Source organism: Capsicum annuum, chromosome 1, assembly GCF_002878395.1.
Source record: "Capsicum annuum cultivar UCD-10X-F1 chromosome 1, UCD10Xv1.1, whole genome shotgun sequence".
NCBI classification, from domain to species: domain Eukaryota; kingdom Viridiplantae; phylum Streptophyta; class Magnoliopsida; order Solanales; family Solanaceae; genus Capsicum; species Capsicum annuum.
This window is the reverse complement of record NC_061111.1, coordinates 178,604,101-178,626,519: the sequence shown is the minus strand read 5'-3', so window position 1 is coordinate 178,626,519 and position 22,419 is coordinate 178,604,101. Positions and strand designations below refer to the sequence as shown.

At 32.4% G+C, this 22,419-nt stretch overlaps 1 protein-coding gene across 1 annotated transcript; it reads left to right on the top strand.

The window, feature by feature from the left end:
- Positions 1-9,763: 9,763 nt before the first annotated feature.
- LOC107842026 (ABC transporter C family member 4) lies at positions 9,764-22,202 on the top strand. Its single transcript, XM_016685835.2, has 10 exons — positions 9,764-12,225; positions 12,450-12,770; positions 13,007-13,093; positions 13,316-13,954; positions 14,041-14,205; positions 14,937-15,231; positions 15,459-15,673; positions 15,881-16,186; positions 21,403-21,706; positions 21,912-22,202. Exons 1-10 carry the CDS (start codon positions 10,129-10,131, stop codon positions 22,010-22,012), a joined length of 4,530 nt encoding a protein of 1,509 aa, XP_016541321.2. The 5' UTR covers positions 9,764-10,128; the 3' UTR covers positions 22,013-22,202.
- The last annotated feature ends 217 nt before the right edge of the window (positions 22,203-22,419 follow it).

Sequence of the window (22,419 nt, the reverse complement as noted above, 5' to 3'; positions counted from 1 at the left end):
TATATATTATGTCAGTTTGAGTCGGGTTTGGTTTAACTTTTTTTGGTTAACACCAAACCAAACCAAACCAAGAATGATCGATTTTTTTTCTAACGTCAAACCAATCAAACCAAATCATAAGTCGGTTTTTTTATCGATTTGATTTGGTTTGTCGATTTGATTTGACTTGAAAGTTTGATCTGTACACCCCTAATTCTAACCATTCCAATATCTCTTAGGGGAAATGACAGAATTATTTGGCATTTTATAAACTCTGTTAAGTATGAAATGAAGTCTAGTTACCACCTAACAAAACTACTCCTTGTCAATAATAAAAATTTGGGTAGTCGGCTTGGAAGTAATTTTCATCGTTTTCCTAAATTTTTAATAATTATCATTGATCCATGAAATTTAATAATAAGTTGAAACATTTTTGTATGAAAATGCATCACAATTACTTTATCAGTTAGAGATATTGTCACAAAGAGAATCCAAATCATAGATTTAACTTGTCCTATTTGTGGATTGAAGTCGGAGATATTAAAATATACGTTTTTCAAATGTCGTAGATTCATAAATATATATATATATATATATAAAAAAATCCCAATTCAATGAATGACTTGGACCTAATTTTAATTTTTTCGCTTGATGGTATAAACTATTTTTGGATGATGAAAAAAATTCTTGATACTAATACCTCATTGCAAATGTCAGTATCTATTTTAAGGGTGATTTGAAAAGGTAGAAATGAATACATATTTAGTTCCTTATTAGGGATTGATACTAAATTTTAACTAGATCTTTATGTGACTTTCATGAGTTTACAAATGAAATAAATGGTGCAAACAATAAGTGAAAGGAGAAACATGTTGTGACTAATCACGCCTCACTAATGATTTTTTTTAGAAAATGTGTTGCTTTATGTGGATGCACGCATGATTCTCAATACTCGGAAAATGAGTATCACAGTGGTAGCCTTGAAGGATGATACCTAATGTCTGTGATGTTTCAATTTTTTTTGGTGGAAAAATCGTGATAGTTGAATCATTAACGATTCGAAAAATAATCCAAATTACGATGGATCAAGTCTGAGAGAAGATAATAACATTACCAAATTCATCAATGATGACTCAAATGCTTAGTACTTAATCAAAAATCAACTCCCTCTTAGAATGTGATTATTGTGTGTGAGGATATTTGACATCTCAAGTATTATCTGGATGATATAGATTTTATATATATAAGTAGATGTGATAATCCTTGTAACCATAGATTAGTTAAGGTAGCTTTATCACTATTCCATGAAGTCTCTTGGTCTAGAAACTTCCCATGTTGGATTATCGATAAAGTTGCTTACTGACCTTTTATATTATAAATGAATATCAGTTTGGAGAAAAAAGATAGTAGATTGAAAAAGTAAAGTAATTAACCTACTATCACAGGAAAACACATGGACAATGAAACCTTTAACTTTTATATACCGTCAGTAAGTTAATATAAGTTAAAGAGTGAATTACGTAATAGTAACACTTAGGGTGTGTTTGTGTAACAATCATAGTTGTGATTTTTCCTTTTTTATATGTTTTAGTCATTTTTAATTCCTTGTAGTTGTTACATATTAATTGTGAGTTGTAGGGATGGTTGACACGGTCCACTATGTATTCAGTAGTGGTTCGAAAAGTTTGAGAGCATTTGAGGATTTAAAAGTCATTAGTTTGACTTTGCTCAACATATTGAGTTTTGGATGTCATATCGATTTGGGCAGTTTTATTTAATCAAAATGTTGATTTTGAACTAGTAGTGGAGTTGGTTCAGGTTTGGATCCTTCATTCGAAAACTAGTGAAATAAGTCATAAAGGGTTCTGGGGCTAATTTATTATAAACAATCTCTTTTTAAAAAATTTGAAGTTTCTATTGAGTCCGGAACATCGAAAATAGCTAGTAACATATATGATTTATTTATGTGGAGTCTCAAATGAATTTTGAGGATCTGCTCGAATGATTTGAAATAATGCAAATTCAACTGGTGCACAACTGATATCTGGTGCATGAAATCTTCTTCAATAACGCAATACATGACTGCAAACGTGGAGAAAAAATCTCCTTCATCACAATTGCGAGGTAGTATCCACAATTTCAAAGGGTTATCGGGTTCGAATCGGGTTTTCCTCTTCATTATAAACACGATCTGATCATTGTGAACGGGATAAGTCCGAGTCATCAGCCTTCGCGAATGAAAGTGGCTCACGTGATCAGAAAAGCCATTTAATTGGCCCACACACTGTTGACCCTCACAAACATGAAAAATTGACAGCGTTCACGAGGTATTGTTCATAGAAAAGTATAAATACCTTATTTTCATGATTTTCACCGTTTTGGACCTTTAAGCTTCGAAAAGGAGTAATTTTTAGGGTTTTTTACACCATTTGAGTTTGGGTAAGCTCCAAACTCTTAATCTCATTAATTTCCATTAATTCTCATTGATTATATATTCAAACCACCTTCTAATCTTATTTTCAAACTTGAATTTGAGAATTTTTCCGATAAAATCTTAAAATGAGTTTATTGATTTGAATAGCAAATTTCAAATCTTCTTGCCTCAGAGATTCCTTTTGACTTTGAGAACATATTTTAAAAATAACATTACAATTTTATCCTTTGCGTTTTAAAATTTATTTTTTGAACTAATTTTGGACCAAATTCAAATATAACTGTTGGTGAAATTACAATAAAATTACAATTGAAAAATATAAAAGAAATGAAGAAAATACAATAATATCTTATTCTTGGTCGAGGCGCGGATATCTCGCTCTCTTTAAGGAGATTCAAGCCCACTATAGCAAATGTTTTCACCGATCCAGAAGTAATCTTCTTGAATTTTCCCCTCCAGGATACAACAACCTTCACACAAAGAACAACTCAAAAAACTCTAGACAAGAGTTGAATTCAGAACTCCATAAAAAATAACACCTTTCTTCAACTAATAAACTCTCTTTTTACTAACTTTTGTGAACTCTATATTATCTTGTATTTGGAAAAATATGCAAGACTAACTTATTTATAGGTGAGGAAGTCTTTCTTGTATTGAATAGAATGAAAGAGAGATAGTAAAGAGGGAAGATCAATGACCTATATGTTACAAGAGTAATATAGAGAACAATGATATAAGTTACCAGAGTTATAAGAAACTTATATTCATATTTTTTCCACTAACTCACAAAAGTAATTGTCATCAACAAATAAAAGTAAAGTGGGAGAAAGGTACAGTACATAGTGGCTGAAAAATGGACCATAATGAATACAATGATAAACACGCAAATCCCTTAAAGCCACTAAAAATTCAAAAGGAATTAAGTAATGCACCTTTAATTCCACTTTTAATTCCATATTATGGCTAATAATATCATTGTGAAAAATACACTTGAATATTACCAATAAGTGACATATTATTATATTAAAGAAGCACTAATTAGCTATCAATAACTAATATAGGTATCATTGGCTTTCTTTTGATGCGTAGATTATGTTTTTGATAGTTTTAGCTCGTTGTGAGACCTTTTGTGAAGAAAAAGCTCCATGTTGAAGGCTTAGACTTGAATTTTTAACTTTTCGAGGTAGGTTATCACTTAACTTCCTTTAGATTGGATTATGTAGTTAACTTTCTTGTAAAGTATGCTATAAGTTAGGAAATTTAGTCAAGGGTGTAGTATTTTAGAATTATTATTATTGTATGCCTTGTAGGGCTTATTGTTGTTGACTTGGCGTAATATAATCATGGTAATGCATCAATAGGGGTTTTATTTGACACTGAAAATCTTATTTGTGGATTAATTGTTATTATTGTTGTTGTGTTATCTGTGCGGGAGGTTTAAATAGATATTATAGGCCTTTATGAACATTATTTGTCTTCATCATGATAGTAAGACCTGGGAAAGAAATTTTTGAGATAATCTTATTGATGTTTACTTGAATATTCACTTTAGTAATGTTGAGAAGGCTCACATCATGGCTATTATCATATTGAGGAGATTTGAGCTTATTTATGCCATTATTGAGTTGATTCATTACCATTATATTGATGTGTTTATGAACATGCATCATCATCTTATTCATCTATATTCATCAAAATTGGTATCATAGGAGAAACACTTTAAAATTTTTGATCGTGACCATAGCAAAAGGTAAATTGAGATATGAGAAGGTGTATGGGTTGTGAACCTTCCATGGGTAATGTCTCTAAAGGTATATATAAAAAGTCATGCGATGACTTATATTTATAATTATCATATCATTATTTCATTTCATTGCATTGCATTACATTGTTGTATTTTCCTTATGTGTTGTTCTTGTGTATTTAGTTTTCTTTTTATTGTCTTTATACATTAGAACTGTTAGTAAAGACGGTGTGAGCTATCATTTGAAAACCTTTTCAGTTTTCAGGTGATGTGTTCATAGTATATTTGACTTGTATTATTTTCTACTTTGCTCAGTCGGCCTATGATACCTACTGAGTGCAAGTGGACCGTATTCACTCCCACTGTGCTCTTTTGATGTAGACCTCAATATGAGTACTAGCTGTATTCACTGATTTGTGCGGTGGTAGCTGATCTTGGAGTACCTGGTGTGCTTTCTGTTCGGAGCTATGTTTCAATTTTTATTTCTCTTTATCTTGTCTTTATTAGCATTCAAAAACATACTTTGTATTTTTAGTTTTCAAACTATGTATTAGATGCTCTTTCTACTTATGACACTATTTTTTGAAGATTTTGTATATTACTCAGATTTTTGCTATGTTATATATATATATATATATATATATATATATATATATATATATATATTATAGTTTGAATTTGTTCTGGAAGTCTCTCATTTATAGATTTTCTTTCGTATTTCGCTTACTTGTCTTTTTTGTGTGTGTGGGATTTGACTTACTTATTAAGACTAGTGTTAAAGTAGTTGCCATCATGACCTCAATTTCTGGATTATGACAGTTTGGTAGGAAGGAAATATTTTCTAAAATATGTTTTCCTGGAAAAAGTAATTTTCTTACTTATTTTTAAGTGTTTAACTAATACGAGAAAATATTATTAAAAGAAATTGACCCCTTTCCGGAATCGAGACCTTACCTGATCTTGACGCTGACCAAGACACGTCTTTGAACTCGATTAGATCCTGTCCTCATCCTAACAGGGGACTTGGCAACTGATCCCAACCACGATTCTTGATCTAACGCCGACTTAAGACCCAACCCTAACCTTAATCCTTAACCCCGACCCCCATTCATGACCCGACTATCGACCTCTACCCCAAACTACTTCTAGCCTCGATTGTGACCCCTAATATCAACACCGACCTAGGACCTAATCCTAACCTCAACTCTAGAACCAACTCCCAACCCCGACTTATAAAATCGACCCATGACCTAATCTTGATTTCAACCCGAGATGCGACTCCTAACTCTAACCCAATCTCAACTCCAACCTCGATTCGAGACTCAAGATTCATTTTTCAACCCCAATCAAGATTTGCTCAAACCTCAATTTTGACTTGAGATCCAACCCAGACGACCCCGATATCGACTCCGTTCTACTAATTCGAGATTCGATCCAAAACCTAACTCCCGACCTAAATGCGGAATCGATACCCAACTTGAACTTAACTTAACTGACTTGGACCCCAACTTAGGGTTGGGTTCGAAAGTAGAGTCCCCGATCAGAGGAGGGGGCTTAATTTGGATCACCGGTCACTGGTTAAGGTTGAGAGGTGGATCCTAGCTTGAGATTAGGATCGAGGTTGGATATCACATTCATGTTAGGAGTTGGGTCCCAACTTAGAGTTAGAAGTCTATTCAAGTTTCAAGTCAGGATCAGATAGTTAGGTGGCGGGTCGAGCAGGGTGAATTCAGGAAAGTGAGTGGGGGTTTTCGAGAACCCAGTAGCTTTCATGTGGATCTTATATTTATATTGAGAAATCTAGTAAATATATGAGAATTATAAGTTCGGAACTTATAAATGAAGTATTTTATTGGCCCAACGGAGGAAAGGAGCTTGCTAAGGATTTGCTGGCCTCTTGATTGTAGGTTCAAACTCCCTCAATTCACTACATTGAATTTTTATTTTGCCCAAAAAACCTATAAATTTTGAATCCCAGATTTGCATGTTGAGGTCAGACGATGAGGTTAAAGATAGTTTCGAAAATATTGTTCTTATTTTATACAGCGAAATCATTTTTCTTAAATTGAATGAGAATAGATCTGTAAGAAATTTTAAATACTCTATCCAATTAAATATGAAAAAATTAAAACCAACCACAGCCCTAATATTAGTATTTTGAACCCGACATCCTGTATATTTCTTACGATTATGCTACCGTATATATAAGGGCGTGCAAAAATTGAATTAACTAATAAATTGAGTCGATAAAAATGTTATTGGTTTATTGATATTTGGGTTATTGGGTTAACGATTTTTTTACGATTTTATAAATTTTTTTATTGGGCTATCGTTTTAGTTAATGGTTAAACTGATAATCTAATAAGATTATATTAAAATTATATTTTTATTCCCACTTATATAATAGTGACTTTAGATTGTATATACATACCTTATTATCTTTGTATTGTATAGTTGTTGTCTTATTCTTTTACTTTGTGTAAAATTAAAGAAAACAAAGAGAAAATAAAGAAAAATTTAGGAAGTATTTTCTTATCGGTTAAATAAAAAAATCAAATCACTAAATATTAAAAATTGATAGCGAATATCTAACTGATTTAATTATCAATTTAGCATGTTTATAAATTAAAAATTAATAAATTAAATTAATAATACACAAAATTAAACCAAATCAATTGATGCACACTCCTCTCTATATAAAATCATATTATTGTTAGTTGGGGAGAGTTGGGTGGGGATCTTGGTACAGTTTTATCACGTGTTTGTCTTAGATAATAACGTTTTCATAGTCCCTACTTGCCAACCTTTCTTCTGTCGTATCTCAGTGATCTTGCTATTCAAATAATCTGAAAAATATAGTATTTTCTCCATTTTATATTACGTGTGCATATTTTATGTTACTAATTTAATTATACGTGTCTCACACATATACTATTTAATTATTTATAATTAAATAATTTTATCAATTGTAGAAATTTTAATAAAGTATAAAAGTTTAATTTATTTTTATTTTTTTTTATATTTTAATATAATAGTATAAATATAAATATATATACATATATATTTTACCATCAGAAGTTTCAAATGGTTGGTGAATCATTACTTTGTGTTTGCCATATAGTACCTTCTTTCCTTGTTGCCACAAAGTCACAAACTAAGAAAGATCATTGATTACATTCTTATTACATACTTAAAACTTTTAAATTCTGATACTTTTTAATTTTTTTTTTATTTTAAAGATTTTATATTTATTTCTTGTATTTTAAATCTTCTTAAAATTAAATTTATTTGGTTTAGAATTTTTAAACTAATGATTAAAAATATTAGTTTTCATTAATTTTGACGACTTTTAAGAAGGAAATTTTTTATCATAAATATATTTAATTAGTTTCAACTTTTAAATTAGAAAAAAATAGTAAAATTCTGATGACTTCGAATAAAAAAGAATTTTTTTATAAATATTTTTAATTAATTTTCAACTCTTAAATATTAGAAAAAATAGTGAAAAAATGATTTTATCTAAAGAAAAAACTTTTAAAGAAGGATAAAAAGTTCAAACAACATTTCTAAGACCCTTCACACTTTTAATGTATTATAAATAAATTATAGATATAGATATAGATACAGGTATAGATTATAGATATAGATTATAAATATAAATATAAATTATAAATTATAGATTATAGATTATAGATAAAATAATTAAAAAATAATAAATTTAAAAAGGAAATTTACTAATTCATTCTTTAGAATTTCTTAAAATTTTTACAAATAAATGTAAAAACTTTCAAAAAAAATTAATTATAAGAATAATATGAAAAACTTAGTTAATATTTTTTAATTTAGTAAGGTGATCAATTAATATAAATTATTATTTTTAATAAGATGATCAATTAATATGAAATAGAGAATTAATATGAAATAGAGAAAGTAATTTCGTTTTTTTTTTTTAATGATATACTTATTATACTCCACTCACACTGTCTAGAAGGGCTAAAATCTGAGTTACCGATGCAGACTAATTAATGCTCATTGCGTTGAGTTTTATGGTCTCCCTTCCTTCTAAATCATCCGTCTCAAATTTTTTAATTTAATTTTTTTTAATTAATTAAGAAGAGATAATATTTTTATCATATTTTATTCTTGTATTAATTATTTTTTTTCAAGTTAAAATATAAATATCATTTAATAAAAATATTATGATAAATTAATTATATTATTAATTATTTTTCTTAATTAATGTGCTATCTTAATTTGAGACGGAGGGAGTATATTTTATTTTACTAACAAACCGGCTTACTCGTATATGCATTTATAGTGTTGCCTTAATTTGTCTGTTTCTAAAATTGTTTTTAATCCCTTCGTTTCAGATAAATAGTGTTTTGTGGTTGAACACTCTTTTAGATGATTATTCATTTTTTAAAAAATAAAAAAATATTATTATTTTTCCTTAATTAAATATGTTAAAGAAAGATAAATTTTTAATCATGTTAAATTTTATATATTACAATAAGGATAATTTTTTTAATTCTTTTGAATTAGATAATATATATATATATATATATATTTTTTTTTTTCTTAAAATATTACTTATTTTGAAAGTGAGGAAATATGTTTTTTTAGCGGCCCATATGTCTTTGACAGAATCTTCCAACACTAAAAAGATGCTTTTCTCTACTTTCGGATTCCACAACTTACAGGTATCTAGCACATTAGTAAAGTGTAGTACTATATGATTACAGAGTTGATTTTGAAATTTAATTACTCTTTGATCATAAAAATTATTTATTTATTTTTAGATTAACTTTTATATATTTTTAATCTAAAAATTAATATTTAATCATAGAAATTTCTCGTTTAATTTAACGTTGTATTTAAATTTGATTTTTTTTTTTTTTATAAAGTTGTATCTAATCACATTCAAACAAATACTACTTATTATTTTAAATAACTTTTGAAGCCAAATAAAATTCCATCTTTAACTCAAACTTTGTAAATTTCAAATACAATAATGAATATTCCAAAAATAATATCACTTTTTTTATCTGATAACTATTACAATTTTACTTTTACTGTTATTGATCCCTCTCATAAAGTCTCACTAATTAAAAATAGTAATACTATATTTTATAATAAAGGATAATTTGATAAACATTGTTAAACCTTTTTTTATTTCTTAAACTTCGTGTTTAATCAAAACACACCATATCAAATGAGACGAAAAAAATAGTAAAATGCCTAATTAAATTAAAAGATTCATAATGAATCTGATTTATCATTTTTATTTTAATATACAAGTAATTTGAATCAAAAGTAATTTGTTTTTGATATTAATAAAAAAAACTTTTTAAAATTCACTTACAATTTCAATAAAAGAAAATATCGCTATAAAAACGTCATATGTCTTCCTTATAGATCTACCATTTCTTTTATTGGGAAACATACTCCCTCAAACATAATTTATATGATATTAATTTGTTGTAATTTATTCCAAAATAATATATGTTTCTATAATTAAAATAACTTTAACTTTAGAAATTCTTCTCTTACATTCAATAAAATGTAATTTATAATCATACAACCTACGAATATTAAAAATCTGAATGTTTTTGGGCCACTTAAATTGCAGGAAGGGAGCATTGACTAAAGTGATATTTCCATGTGAGTACAAAATCAAATCTCGCAATTATTGAACGGCTGATTATGTTATGATATAATTAATGTTAAAGATGGTATAAACTTTCATGAAAAATGGTTAGTAAATTGTTGTCATGTACCAAAAAAAAAAAAAAAAAACTTCTTGTCTCTTCATGCCAAGTTCTCTCTCTCTCTTCATGCCAAGGTTATGTGTGTGAGAAAAAATAGTTACTTATCTTGTTCTCTTAACAGATATTTGATTAGTTTTCTTGGAGCTCTTTTGCTTCTTGTTTTTGCAGGAAACAAGAGACAAGTGAGCTAAATTGTAGTTATCATGGTAGCTGATTCTTGGCTCACAAATCTTGATTGTTCTGCTTCTTCTACCCACTCCTCAGATAATACTTCTTTTGTCTTAGTTGTTATAGAATGGCTTAAGTTCATTTTTCTTTCACCATGTCCTCAGAGGATTCTGTTATCTTCTGTTGATCTGCTTTTCTTGTTTGTTCTACTTGTACTAGCTGTTAAAAAGTTAAGTTCAAGATTTGTCATCAAGAATGAAAATTCAACAGCTTCTCTTGATAAACCTCTACTAGGTGGTGATGAAAGGTTTCAATTTAGGGTCACCTTTTGGTTCTATGGATCTTTAGTCGTGACAGCTCTTTTAGCCATATGTAATTCTGTTCTTTGCATGTTGGCCTTTAGTCAAGGTGTTCAATCAAGATGGGAAATAACAGAGGCTTTTTTCAGACTAATTCATGGTGTAACTTATTTTGCTATTTTTGTTTTGATTGTACACGAGAGGAGATTTGTTGCTGTTTCTCATCCCATGGCACTTCGTGTCTATTGGGGGATGAGTTATGCTATAGTGCTTCTCTTTGCAATTACTGCTATTGCTCGTCTGTTCTTTACTGGAGACAATTTGGTTTTGAGAATGGATGATATAGTTGTCTTGGTTTGCTTCCCTTTGTATTTGTGTCTTCTTGTTGCTGCTATAAGAGGATCATCTGGAATTTGTAGAACCAGCCAACTGGAAAATGGTGGAAATTCTAGGCTAGAAACAGATGAGTTGGATTCTAATGTGAGTGGATATGGCACCGCTTCGCTGTTCTCTAGATTGGTGTGGAATTGGATGAATCCAGTGCTTAGTAAAGGATACGAATCCCCTTTAAAGTTAGATGAAGTGCCTTCGCTTCCACCTGATTTTAGAGCTGAAAGAATGGCTGATTTTTTCGAAAAAAATTGGCCTAAGCCAGGTGAAAATGTGAAGTATCCTGTACTAATGACATTATTCCGATGTTTCTGGAAAGACATTGTTATAATTAGTGTCCTTGCGATAGTACAGTTGGTTGTTATGTATATTGGACCAGTTCTAATCCAGAGTTTCATTAATTTTACTTCTGGGGATAGATCAAACCCTTATGAGGGGTATTATCTAGTCCTGGTTCTATTTGTTTCCAAAGTAATTGAAGTTGTTACGTCACATCACTTCAATTTCCAATCTCAGATGCTTGGAATGAAGATTCGGTCATCCCTTATCACTACTTTATACAAGAAAGGCCTCAGATTGACTTGTTCTTCTAGACAGGCTCATGGTGTTGGACAAATAGTGAATTATATGGCTGTTGATTCCCAACAGCTTTCTGACATGATGTTACAGCTGCATTCACTATGGCTGATGCCATTACAACTTGGAGCTTCATTACTTCTCTTGTATTATTACATGGGTGTTTCAATGTTCGCTGCATTTATTTTAATTATTGGAGCTATGATCAGTACATTGTGGATGACGCGCAAAAACAATCAGTTCCAGCTCCAGTTGATGTTGAAGCGCGATTCAAGGATGAAGGCTATAAATGAACTGTTGGGAAATATGCGTGTCATCAAGTTTCAGGCATGGGAAGAACACTTCAAAGAAAAAATCCGCTCTTTACGTAATAAGGAATTTAGTTGGCTTAGTAAGTTTATGTACTTGCTTTCTTGCAACTTGTCAGTACTGTGGAGTATGTCACAGGTCATAGCAGCTTTTACATTTGGAGCTGCAATCATTTTCAAAATCCCTTTAGATGCTGCGACAGTATTCACAGCAACAACAGTCTTCAGAATTTTACAGGATCCTATCAGAACCTTCCCCCAGTCCCTTATGTCGCTTTCACAAGCCATGATATCTCTAGGTAGGTTAGATGGATATATGACAAGCCGTGAATTGGATCATAAAGTTGTCGAAAGAGAAGAAGGCTGTAGTGGGAGGATTGCGGTGGAGGTGAAAGATGGGATGTTTTCATGGGAAGATGATGGTGATCAAATTGTTCTGAAAGACATAAATGTTGAAATTCGAAAGGGGGAACTTGCTGCAATTGTTGGAATGGTTGGATCAGGAAAGTCTTCTTTGTTGGCATCAATTCTTGGTGAACTTCATAAGTTATCGGGAGAGGTAAAATCACCTTTTTCCTACTAAGTTATGAGAATTTAGCTGTGTTTTTGTTATTCTTTCTAGCAACTTCAATTTTGTTTTATCTCTCTTTTGCGCTGGTAACTTCTCAGTGATTCTGCAGCAAGCAAACTAATTGAGTTTGGGCGTGTTAATACTGGCTAACACTAGCTCTGAATTATTACTGCCAGTCTGTTGTAGTTTCTTACACTTGTCCTAACATACAGGTCAGAGTCTGTGGAAGCACTGCTTATGTTGCCCAAACCTCATGGATACAGAATTGTAGTATCCAAGAAAACATCTTGTTTGGTTCGCCAATGAACGACAAAAGATACAAAGATGTACTCCGGGTTTGTTCCTTGGAGAAAGACTTCGAAATTCTGGAACATGGAGACCAAACTGAGATAGGAGAACGAGGAATCAACCTCAGCGGAGGTCAGAAGCAGAGGATACAACTCGCAAGAGCAGTATATCAGGACCGCGACATCTATCTTCTTGATGATATTTTTAGCGCTGTAGATGCTCAAACTGGGTCAGAAATATTTAAGGTCACTCCAATTCCAATTGATATTCCCTTCTAATTTTTTTTTTTTTTTTTTTTTTGCATAAGTTGCTACATGAAGTCTGCCCTTGCTAAAGCTTTTGAGGGTAAAGTCGTGTATCCGAGAAAAGGAACAGGAAAATGATTGTATCAGCAAGCTGTTATTTCTCTTGCATAGTTACTGCAGTAAAATTTTATGAATGAGAAAAAACTATGCTATGTAACTGATATCAGTCTGTGTAGGAATGTGTAAGGGGAGCTTTGATGGATAAGACTATTGTTCTTGTCACTCACCAAGTTGACTTCTTGCACAATGCAGATCTTATATTGGTAAGCACCACATTGACTTATTTTGCATAGCAATTCAATCAAGTATATCGAAGGCTTTAGTATTCTCTTCATATAGTAAGAAAATGAAGAACAAATTAATATTGCAATTGAAAGATTTCTATTTTACATATGCATTTTTTACAAAAGATGATGAATTGTCATTTCTATTTTTCTCAAAAAATGCCACTGAAATTGCAACTTCATTATTTTGTACATCAACAGGTCATGAGAGATGGTAAGATTGTGCAGTCTGGCAAATATGAAGAGCTTTTAGAAGCGGGTATGGATTTTGGTGATCTTGTTGCTGCACATGAGAACTCAATGGAGCTCATGGAAAGTAGCACTGGTGCTTCTGGTGAATGCGACCTGCAAACACCAAAATCACCTCATCAACTAACGCCAAAGTCACCCCACCAGAAATGTCAAGAGGAGGCTAATGGTGGAAGCAGTTCTTTAGACCAACAACCAAAAGGTAGCTCCAAGCTTATCAAAGATGAGGAAAGAGAGACTGGTCATGTCAGTTTTGATGTCTACGAGCAGTACTTCACAGAGGCTTTTGGATGGTGGGGAGTAGCAGCTGTAGTAATTATTTCTTTATTTTGGCAAGGGTCCACTATGTTGAGTGACTATTGGCTAGCATATGAAACTTCAGAGGACCATATATTCAATCCTTCTCTATTTATAGAGGTTTACTCATTCATAGCTGTCATTTGTTGCATCTTTGTGGTCGGCAGATCATTTCTTGTCGCGTTTTTGGGTCTCAAAACAGCTCAACGTTTCTTCGATCAAATTCTCGATAGCATACTGCATGCTCCAATGTCATTCTTTGACACTACTCCATCAGGAAGAATATTAAGTCGAGTTCAGTATCTTCCTTCACCAGATTCTGATTTATGACAAGTGTAGAATCTTGCTTCACTGATCTAATGGATGATTTTGTTTTTCAGGCATCAACTGATCAGGCATATGTTGATTTTATGATTCCACTGTTTCTAAGTATTGTGCTTCTGATCTACTTTTCATTAGTTGGCATGCTGTTCATAACATGCGTGAGTGCTTGGCCAACTATCTTCCTTATAATCCCCCTAGTTTGGCTCAATATCTGGTACCGGGTAAGATAACTTCTGATTGTCTCTACTGCTATTGGATAATTCCATCTTCCAACCTCATTTCTTCACCGTTCATTCTATGCTTAGCATTGCATTGAATGTCATAGCTAGTTTCTTTTAACTGCCACCAGGATATGCTGCATCACCAATAGTGTTATATATTTATGCTAGATGTAGTTGAAATATACATGATATAATCTAAGAGGTAAAATATAACGCCAGTACATTAAGCTACAGTAATCATTGGAAGGCCTAGCAGACACCAATTTCTAATTTCTGGTGGTATAGCACATGAAACATTCTAACGAAACTAATTGTTCATCATTTAAAGAAGGCACAATACATAAACATGCCGTTTAACTTGGCCTCAGATCACATCTATGACCTCCAACTTTTGGGTATGCACAAGTAGGCACTTAAACTTGTAAAAAGTTGAACTAGTAGACAAATGTCCTATGTGGCGTCCTACATGGCCAATTCTTGTCCTACATAGCGTCCTATGTGTGTTATGCCACATAGGACATGTGTGTCTACTTGTTCAACTTTATACAAGTTTAAGGGCCTACTTGTGCACTCCCAAAGTTGGAGGTCATAGATGTGATTTAAGGTCAAGTTATGTATTATACCTTCAAAGAATGATAAGGTCAGACAGGCATAATTTCAGTTGAGGTAGTTATTTCCTACTATTGCATACGTAGTAAATTTCCTTTTCCTTTTTTTCATCTGGCGCACAGAGATACTACATTGCATCCTCGCGCGAAATAACCAGACTTGGTTCAATCACCAGAGCTCCAATCCTCCATCACTTCTCTGAAACCATATCAGGCATCATGACTTTACGCTGCTTCAGGAAGCAGGATAAGTTCTTTCAAGGAAATGTTGAGAGGGTCAATGCTAATCTACGGATGGATTTCCACAACAGTGCATCAAATGAGTGGCTAGGTCTTCGCCTAGAGTTTATTGGTAGTATTTTGATCTGCATTGCTACCACTATCATGGTCGTGTTGCCAAGCTTTGTTATCCCACCAGGTGAAATTCTTAGTTCAGCTTTGGTTTGACTTCATTGTCAATGAAATAATGTGGACACCCATTTTGATAATTAAATTAAGCTCTCCTTGCCCTGATACTGATATAAATGCATTTAGTAGAGAAATAAAGTTCTGTGAATAGATTAAGACAAACTGCTGAGAATTTATAATGCATCGATCACAAATTTCTCTATTGCTAATTGATTTATTCATTTTATCTGTCACTAGAATACGTTGGCTTGGCACTATCCTATGGACTGCCTCTAAATAGTGTGCTCTTTTATGCCGTGTTCATGAGCTGTACGGTTGAGAACAGAATGGTTTCAGTTGAAAGGATAAAGCAGTTCATAAGAATACCATCAGAAGCTTCATGGAGGATAGCAAATTGTCTTCCATCTTTGGATTGGCCATATCATGGTGATATTGAGATCAATAACTTGAAGGTGATACTAGCATGACTACCTATGCTATTAATTCATGAATCATTTTTGAGCTTTTTTGTCTTGTCACAAAGTTAACGGATTAAAGCTTTTATGATTGCTTAAAACAATACTTAGATGATATACATCATTATAGATCCCTATTCACCCTGTAGGTCTCTCCTGCCTCTGAATGCTTTAAAAAGAACACCATATGCGTCTTCTTTGCAGGTTCGGTACAGGTCCGATACACCACTGGTTCTGAAAGGGATCTCTCTTAGAATTAATGGAGGAGAAAAAATTGGCGTTGTTGGCCGGACTGGAAGTGGGAAGTCCACTCTCATACAAGTTTTCTTTAGGCTGGTGGAACCTTCATCTGGAACCATCATCATTGACGGTGTTGACATTTGCAAGCTAGGACTTCATGATCTTAGATCACGCTTCGGTATCATTCCTCAAGAACCAGTTCTATTTCAAGGGACAGTTAGAAGCAATATTGATCCACTAGAACAGTATTCAGATGATGAAATATGGAAGGTATGTAAAGAATTTTCATCTAATGATATCATATCTTTTAGAATTTCCGTCAAATCATGTAAGTCTCTTTCTTGCAAGATTATTTAAACCTTGATGTTATGGATCTTTATGGAAAGATCGATTCACAGTGCGATATATATAAATTCAGCTTGTTAAAGGGAGGCTGAAACCTTAGAGTTCAATAGAAGAGAGAACTCCGATCTCTTCAGTTCGTTAATGGGGAAAGGGGAGGCTGAAACCTTTTGAGTTCAATGGAATCAATGGAAGAAGAGAGAGAACTTCCTTCAATCTCTTGCTTTTTGTTTTGCTGAAACATGACTTATTGATTTATTCTCCATAAATCCTTTTAAATAGGAGAATTACAGCAATAGTCTAATCATTACGAAAGTAGGAAAAATAAAATCCTATTCTAGAGAGTAATCTTAATGAAATTAGGAAACATAAAACCCAATTCTAGAATAGTAAATAAAGCTACTTAAAATATAAATAAATAATAAATAAAACTAATTAAGATGATAATAAATACTTAATTAACTGAGTTCCACGCCCCCACAACAATACTTCCCTCATGTTTAAAGAGCTTGTCCTTAAGCTCAAATTTCAGGGCAGTCATCCTGAAAATCTGGAGTAGCATCAACTTAATCCGATTCCAACCCAAGCCAACTTTTCTTAAAGTTGACATTGATAAATTTCAACTTATCAGTTTGCTGGAGTGTGACTAATTCGCTCATCAGGTTGCTACTTTCAGCAGGTCTAACTCGCTGGAAACAACTTTTGGGAAATTCTTCCCAACTCATTTGGCCCTTTGCTTATTTAAGATGGTAATTTCATAATTCTGCTCCTCCGAACATGTGAAACCAAGTCACTCCAACCTTTTCCGCTCCCATTGTATGTTGATTTATGTGCCCAAATTAATGGGTCATTGGTGTCATTATAAGTAAGATAATCCATCTTTACATACCTTCGTACTGTTGAGTTGGAATTACCATTTGTTGGGTGATTCTGGTCGGCCAGTTGAATAGATGGTGTATTGTCGTTAGTAGTAGGAATTGTTGATCTGCCCGTCGTCGGTGTGCTACTCGACACTGGTCTGTGGGTTGCTGGTTTTGTGGAGCCAATTTCCAAGCTAAACAATTGTTCTTGGATGAGTTGACCAATTTTTTCGCCGAGGTGTTGTTCCATTGCTGCAACAATTTTAGAGTCCATTAGGGCTTCTCTAATTGCACGTTCTTTCCGAAATCTGGAATTAATTTCATCGCCCATTGTGTTACGCTCTAATACCAAATTGTTATGGATCTTTATGGAAAGGATCAATTCACATGACGATGTATATAAATTCAACTTGTTAAAGGGAGACTGAAACCTTAGAGTTTAATAAAAGAGAGAACTCCAATCTCTTTAGCTCGTTAAAGGAAGACTGAAATCTTAGAGTTCAATGGAAGAAGAGAGAGAACTCCCTCTCTTGCTTTTTGCTGAAATACGACTTATTGATTTGTTTCTGTAAAAATCCCTTTAAATAGGAGTTTTACAACAATAATCTAATCCTTATGAAGGTAGAAAAAATAAAACCCTTTATAGAAAGTCTAATCCTGATGAAAGTAGGATATAAAATCTTATTCTAGAATAATGAATAAAGTTACTTAAAATAATAATTGTTATAAATGTATTTACATTATAGTGAATGTCTATCAAGATAACTTTGATATCTATTAGGATTTAAAACATCTGTCTTTTACTCTCAGACTAGGAGTAAATTTCAATATAAATAAAGGGATTTTGTTCATTGTATTTACAATTATAAGAGAAGAAATAAGAATCACTCTCTCTATTCTCTCTACTCTTCTTATTGTTCTTTATTGTTTTATAACACGTTATCAGCACGAGACTCTGCCAAATAAGGTGACATTATAAATCTAAAAGTCAAGGTTAGTAATTCCTTATGTTATTTGTATTTTTCTATTAATGATATAATTATTGTTGGATTTGAGGAAAAATAATTGGTTTGGCACTATTTATGTTTTAAATTCATTCCTCAAGAACAATATTATCAAAAGGGATGATAATATTTGGGTTCAAGTCCCATTGATTTATGCCTAAGACGCCTTTATATGGATAAAATATTGAGTTTGAATCTCAATACACCATATTGATGATATTGTGATGGCTAAGGCAAAATAATGAGTATTGAGTGAAAAGTCATGAAATTCGATCCATTGAATATGCTCTATTCCATAAAGTGAATGTGGTAGCAATATATGATAAGTCTGAAATATGACAACTTACTTCATTCTTGAGATGTATGTGGTAGCAGTGCATAATATGTCTGAAAGAAGACAAATGATTGAATGCACGAATATAATAATGATCATCAAAAGTGATGATATTTTCACATGCTTATATGATTATAAGATATGCTAGAGAAAAATTCTCTACATCATATGTATGCCTCGATTTGCTTCTGAAGTAGTAAAATCTTTAAAGAGGGTATAAACTATCATAATTTGATAGGCTTAAGGCACGATTATATTCCATTCTTGGGGAATGAGAAACTTATTAATGCAAATGTGTACTTGATTGTGATTGTATCACAACTCACCTCCGAAAGAGGTTGAATAATTTTGAAATCTACTTCTGAAGTAGTAAATCTGAAATTTATTCATGTAATAGTAAATCTGAAATTTACTAAAGAAAAAGTACATGTCATGGTAAACTTGGAGTTTACTAGAATAAGAGTTTATAAATTGATATGAACGATTGTGACATCTCAGAGATGTGCATGTGTTGAAGAACTAGAAGATTCTTCAAGAATTGTTTATGTCGTTTGTTCTCATGATAAGTTGGTTGGATCAACTAATATTGGGATTGGATCCCTTCAAATCTGAAAATTATAAAAGGTGAATAAGGGCCCATTCATCTATCATGTGATATGTTGAAAAGATGCATCAATAAGATGATCACATGTACATTCACTGTCAACTTGCAGTTTGACATTCATAAAGTTGCTTGCTCAATAGAATTGAGTTAAGAACATAATTTTCAGATTGTGCAATCAAGAAAGTTATCTTGATGATGATGGTTTGACATTGAATGCCTTCGATAAATAGCTAAACCATTATTAATGAGAACAAAACTTCATGTATTCGTCTAAAATATGATATATTGCAATAACATTTGTATGCATTAGACCAATAAATTATGATTATTTCTTGCCTCTCAATTGGTTCAAGGTCGGGAACCAATTATTCCACCTAATAATTTTGATGTACGGTATACGAAATAGAGGATGTATGTTAGTTTTCCTAACATTAAGAGGAGATTATAAGCGCTATGAAATATGTTAGGAATTATCACCATATCTTCATCCAAAAGATAATTCAAGTCAAATGCTGAAAACATCTCATATTAAGCGCAAGTGCTTTTATTTTGTGTTCCTAAAGGACAATGTCTATGCATGCGTGAAGCGTGGTAGACTGATCGGTTTCAAATGAAATAGTCCTTGAAAATTAAGGAGCAAATAATCATAATAAGAATGTGCTCTTGAAGAGCCTACGACATAACACTTCATGAAACCTTATGAGAGGTTCATGTACCTGAAAATAATAAAGTGATGAGATCTCCAAATGTTATGTCGCATTGTGAACCGATGCTAAATGATATATCATCAATATCTTTGACACAATATTGTGATAGATTACGAGGATCTTAATTCTACGTTAATGTAAACATGCTAACATAGAAACATTTATCAAGTGACATGAAAGGATGCATCTTGGTAAGTATTAAACTTATTTGATTTGCAGTCCAGATATTTGAAGATGTTACTCATGAAATGTTGAATATTGTCACTTGACAAAACTTATGTGAAAAATTTTTAAGGATTCAAAATGCTTGAAGCATATAAAAGTTTCTGGGAAATTTATTTATAATTCTTATATTGTATAAGCTTATTGCTTGAACATCATTGGAACTCTTGGAGAGTTTTCAAAGCAATATATTATTTGCTGAAATTCGAAATATATCGAATTGAATTGGTTATGAAGTACCATATCTTAGTGCAATTGATGCACTCATGTACCTTGCAAATACTACGAGGCCTAATAGCCTTTTCAGTTAATTTGTTAGCAAGGTATATTTTTGCTCCTACTATGAGACATCAAAATGGGATAAAACACATGAGCTTGTTTTATTCTAAAGATTGCAGTCCCGATCTTATTGGTCATGCTGATGTTGGGTACTTATCTGACCCGTATAAAACTTGGTCTTAAATAGGCTATGTGTTCATATGTGGTGGTACTGCCATATCTTGGAGATATACAAAGCAGTCTATCGTAGCCATTTCATCGAATCATGCTGAGATAATAACTATTCATGAAGCAAGCCGAGAATGTGTATGGTTGAGGTCCATGATACATCTCATTCGAGAAAAATGTGGTGTGAAATATGACAATCTACCCACAATTTTATACAGAGACAATTCAGCATACATAGCACATCTTAAGGGAGGATTCATAGATGGAGATAGAACGAAGCATATTTTGCCAAAGCTTTTCTACATACATGAGCTACAAAAGAATGATGATATTAACGTATAACAGATTTGTTCAATTGATAATGTGATTGATTTATTCACCAAATTTTCTCCAATTGCAACTTTCAAGAAGATGCTGCACAAGATCGGGATGCAAAAGTTCAAGGATGTTCTCATTAGGGGGAGCAAATACGCTCTGTACTCTTTTTCCCTTTCAAGGTTTTGTCCCACCGGGTTTTCCTTGTAACATTTTTAATGAGGCAGCCTATATGCGTATTGTTAGAAATGTGTACTCTCTTTCCTTCACTAGATTTTTTTTTCACTGGATTTTTTCTAGTAAGGTTTTAACGAGGCACATTATCTACCAATTAGACATTCAAGGGGGAGTGTTATAAATGTATTTACATTATAGTGAATGTCTATCAAGATCTACTTTGATATTTAAAACATGGTCTTTTACGCAGACTAGGAGTAAATTTTCCCTATAAATAGAGGGGTTTTGTTTATTGTATTTACAATCATAAGAGAAGAAATAAGAATCACTCTCTCTATTCTCTCTACTCTTCTTATTGTTTATTGTTTTATAATAGTAATTAAATACTTAATTTCTTGACTTCCACGCATCCACAACACTTGATTATATGAAATCTTGTATAGGTTTTTCTTTAACTCTTTTTTGTATCGGCAGAGTCTTGAGCGCTGCCAATTAAAAGATGTGGTAGCAGCAAAGCCTGAGAAACTTGATGCTCCAGTGGTAGAAAGTGGAGACAACTGGAGTGTTGGACAAAGGCAACTCCTTTGCTTAGGGAGAGTCATGCTCAAGAAAAGTAAGATTCTGTTCATGGATGAAGCAACAGCTTCTGTTGACTCTCAAACTGATGCTGTCATCCAGAGGATCATCCGCGAGGACTTTGCAGCCTGCACTATTATCACCATTGCTCACCGAATACCAACTGTGATTGACTGTGACCGTGTGCTCGTTGTAGATGATGGTAAGTCTTTCAAAGGATTGAACACAGTATGCAGATGATTCATTTAACTTATGTAACTCATTTTTTGGTTGATTGTTTGTTACATTCGACACTTCTAGAACAACTTACCAATTTTCAGTAAATAAACTATAGGACAATCTTTAGAGTCCACAAGAAGATTGCTCTTGCCATTTTCAAGTTTTTAATGATGTTGTGGTTTTGGCAGGATGGGCAAAGGAATTTGAGAGACCAGCTACCTTGCTTGAAAGGCCATCATTGTTTGCATCATTGGTTCAAGAGTACTCCAACAGATCAACAGGTGTATGAATAAAAATTACTTAAGTTTGGATGTTTGAGTCCGATTAGCAAAAAGTTGCACGATATTTTCTTTGTATCTCTGTTGTCAAAATTCCCTTTTTAGAAGTGCAGCTCTTGTATCCGAATTTTGTAGTCAAATAATTTTTAGATGAGTGATCATGTAACATGATATTTTTCTAAAATAATGTGTTATTTTTTACTCTCTCCCTCCCAAAAAATGGCATTATTTCTCTCTAGAGTCAACTGAATTTCTTTATTATGATCTCCCAAATCATTTTTTAATTATAACCACGATAATTTATAGGGGAGTAATGAAATGGAACAGTTAAAATCAGGCAGTCTAATATAAAGGAATTATGGGTACAATACTCAAAAATATGTTGGCACGCGTTAGCCGCTATTCCACTATTCCATTC

What these genes read in the sequence shown, in the direction of transcription:
- LOC107842026 (XM_016685835.2), top strand. Translation starts at nt 10,129, where the DNA reads ATGGTAGCTGATTCTTGGCTCACAAATCTTGATTGTTCTGCTTCTTCT. An exon ending in CTGGGTCAGAAATATTTAAG is followed by an intron (nt 12,771 to 13,006) that starts GTCACTCCAATT and finishes CAGTCTGTGTAG; the next exon opens with GAATGTGTAAGGGGAGCTTT. An exon ending in GGCTCAATATCTGGTACCGG is followed by an intron (nt 14,206 to 14,936) that starts GTAAGATAACTT and finishes TCTGGCGCACAG; the next exon opens with AGATACTACATTGCATCCTC.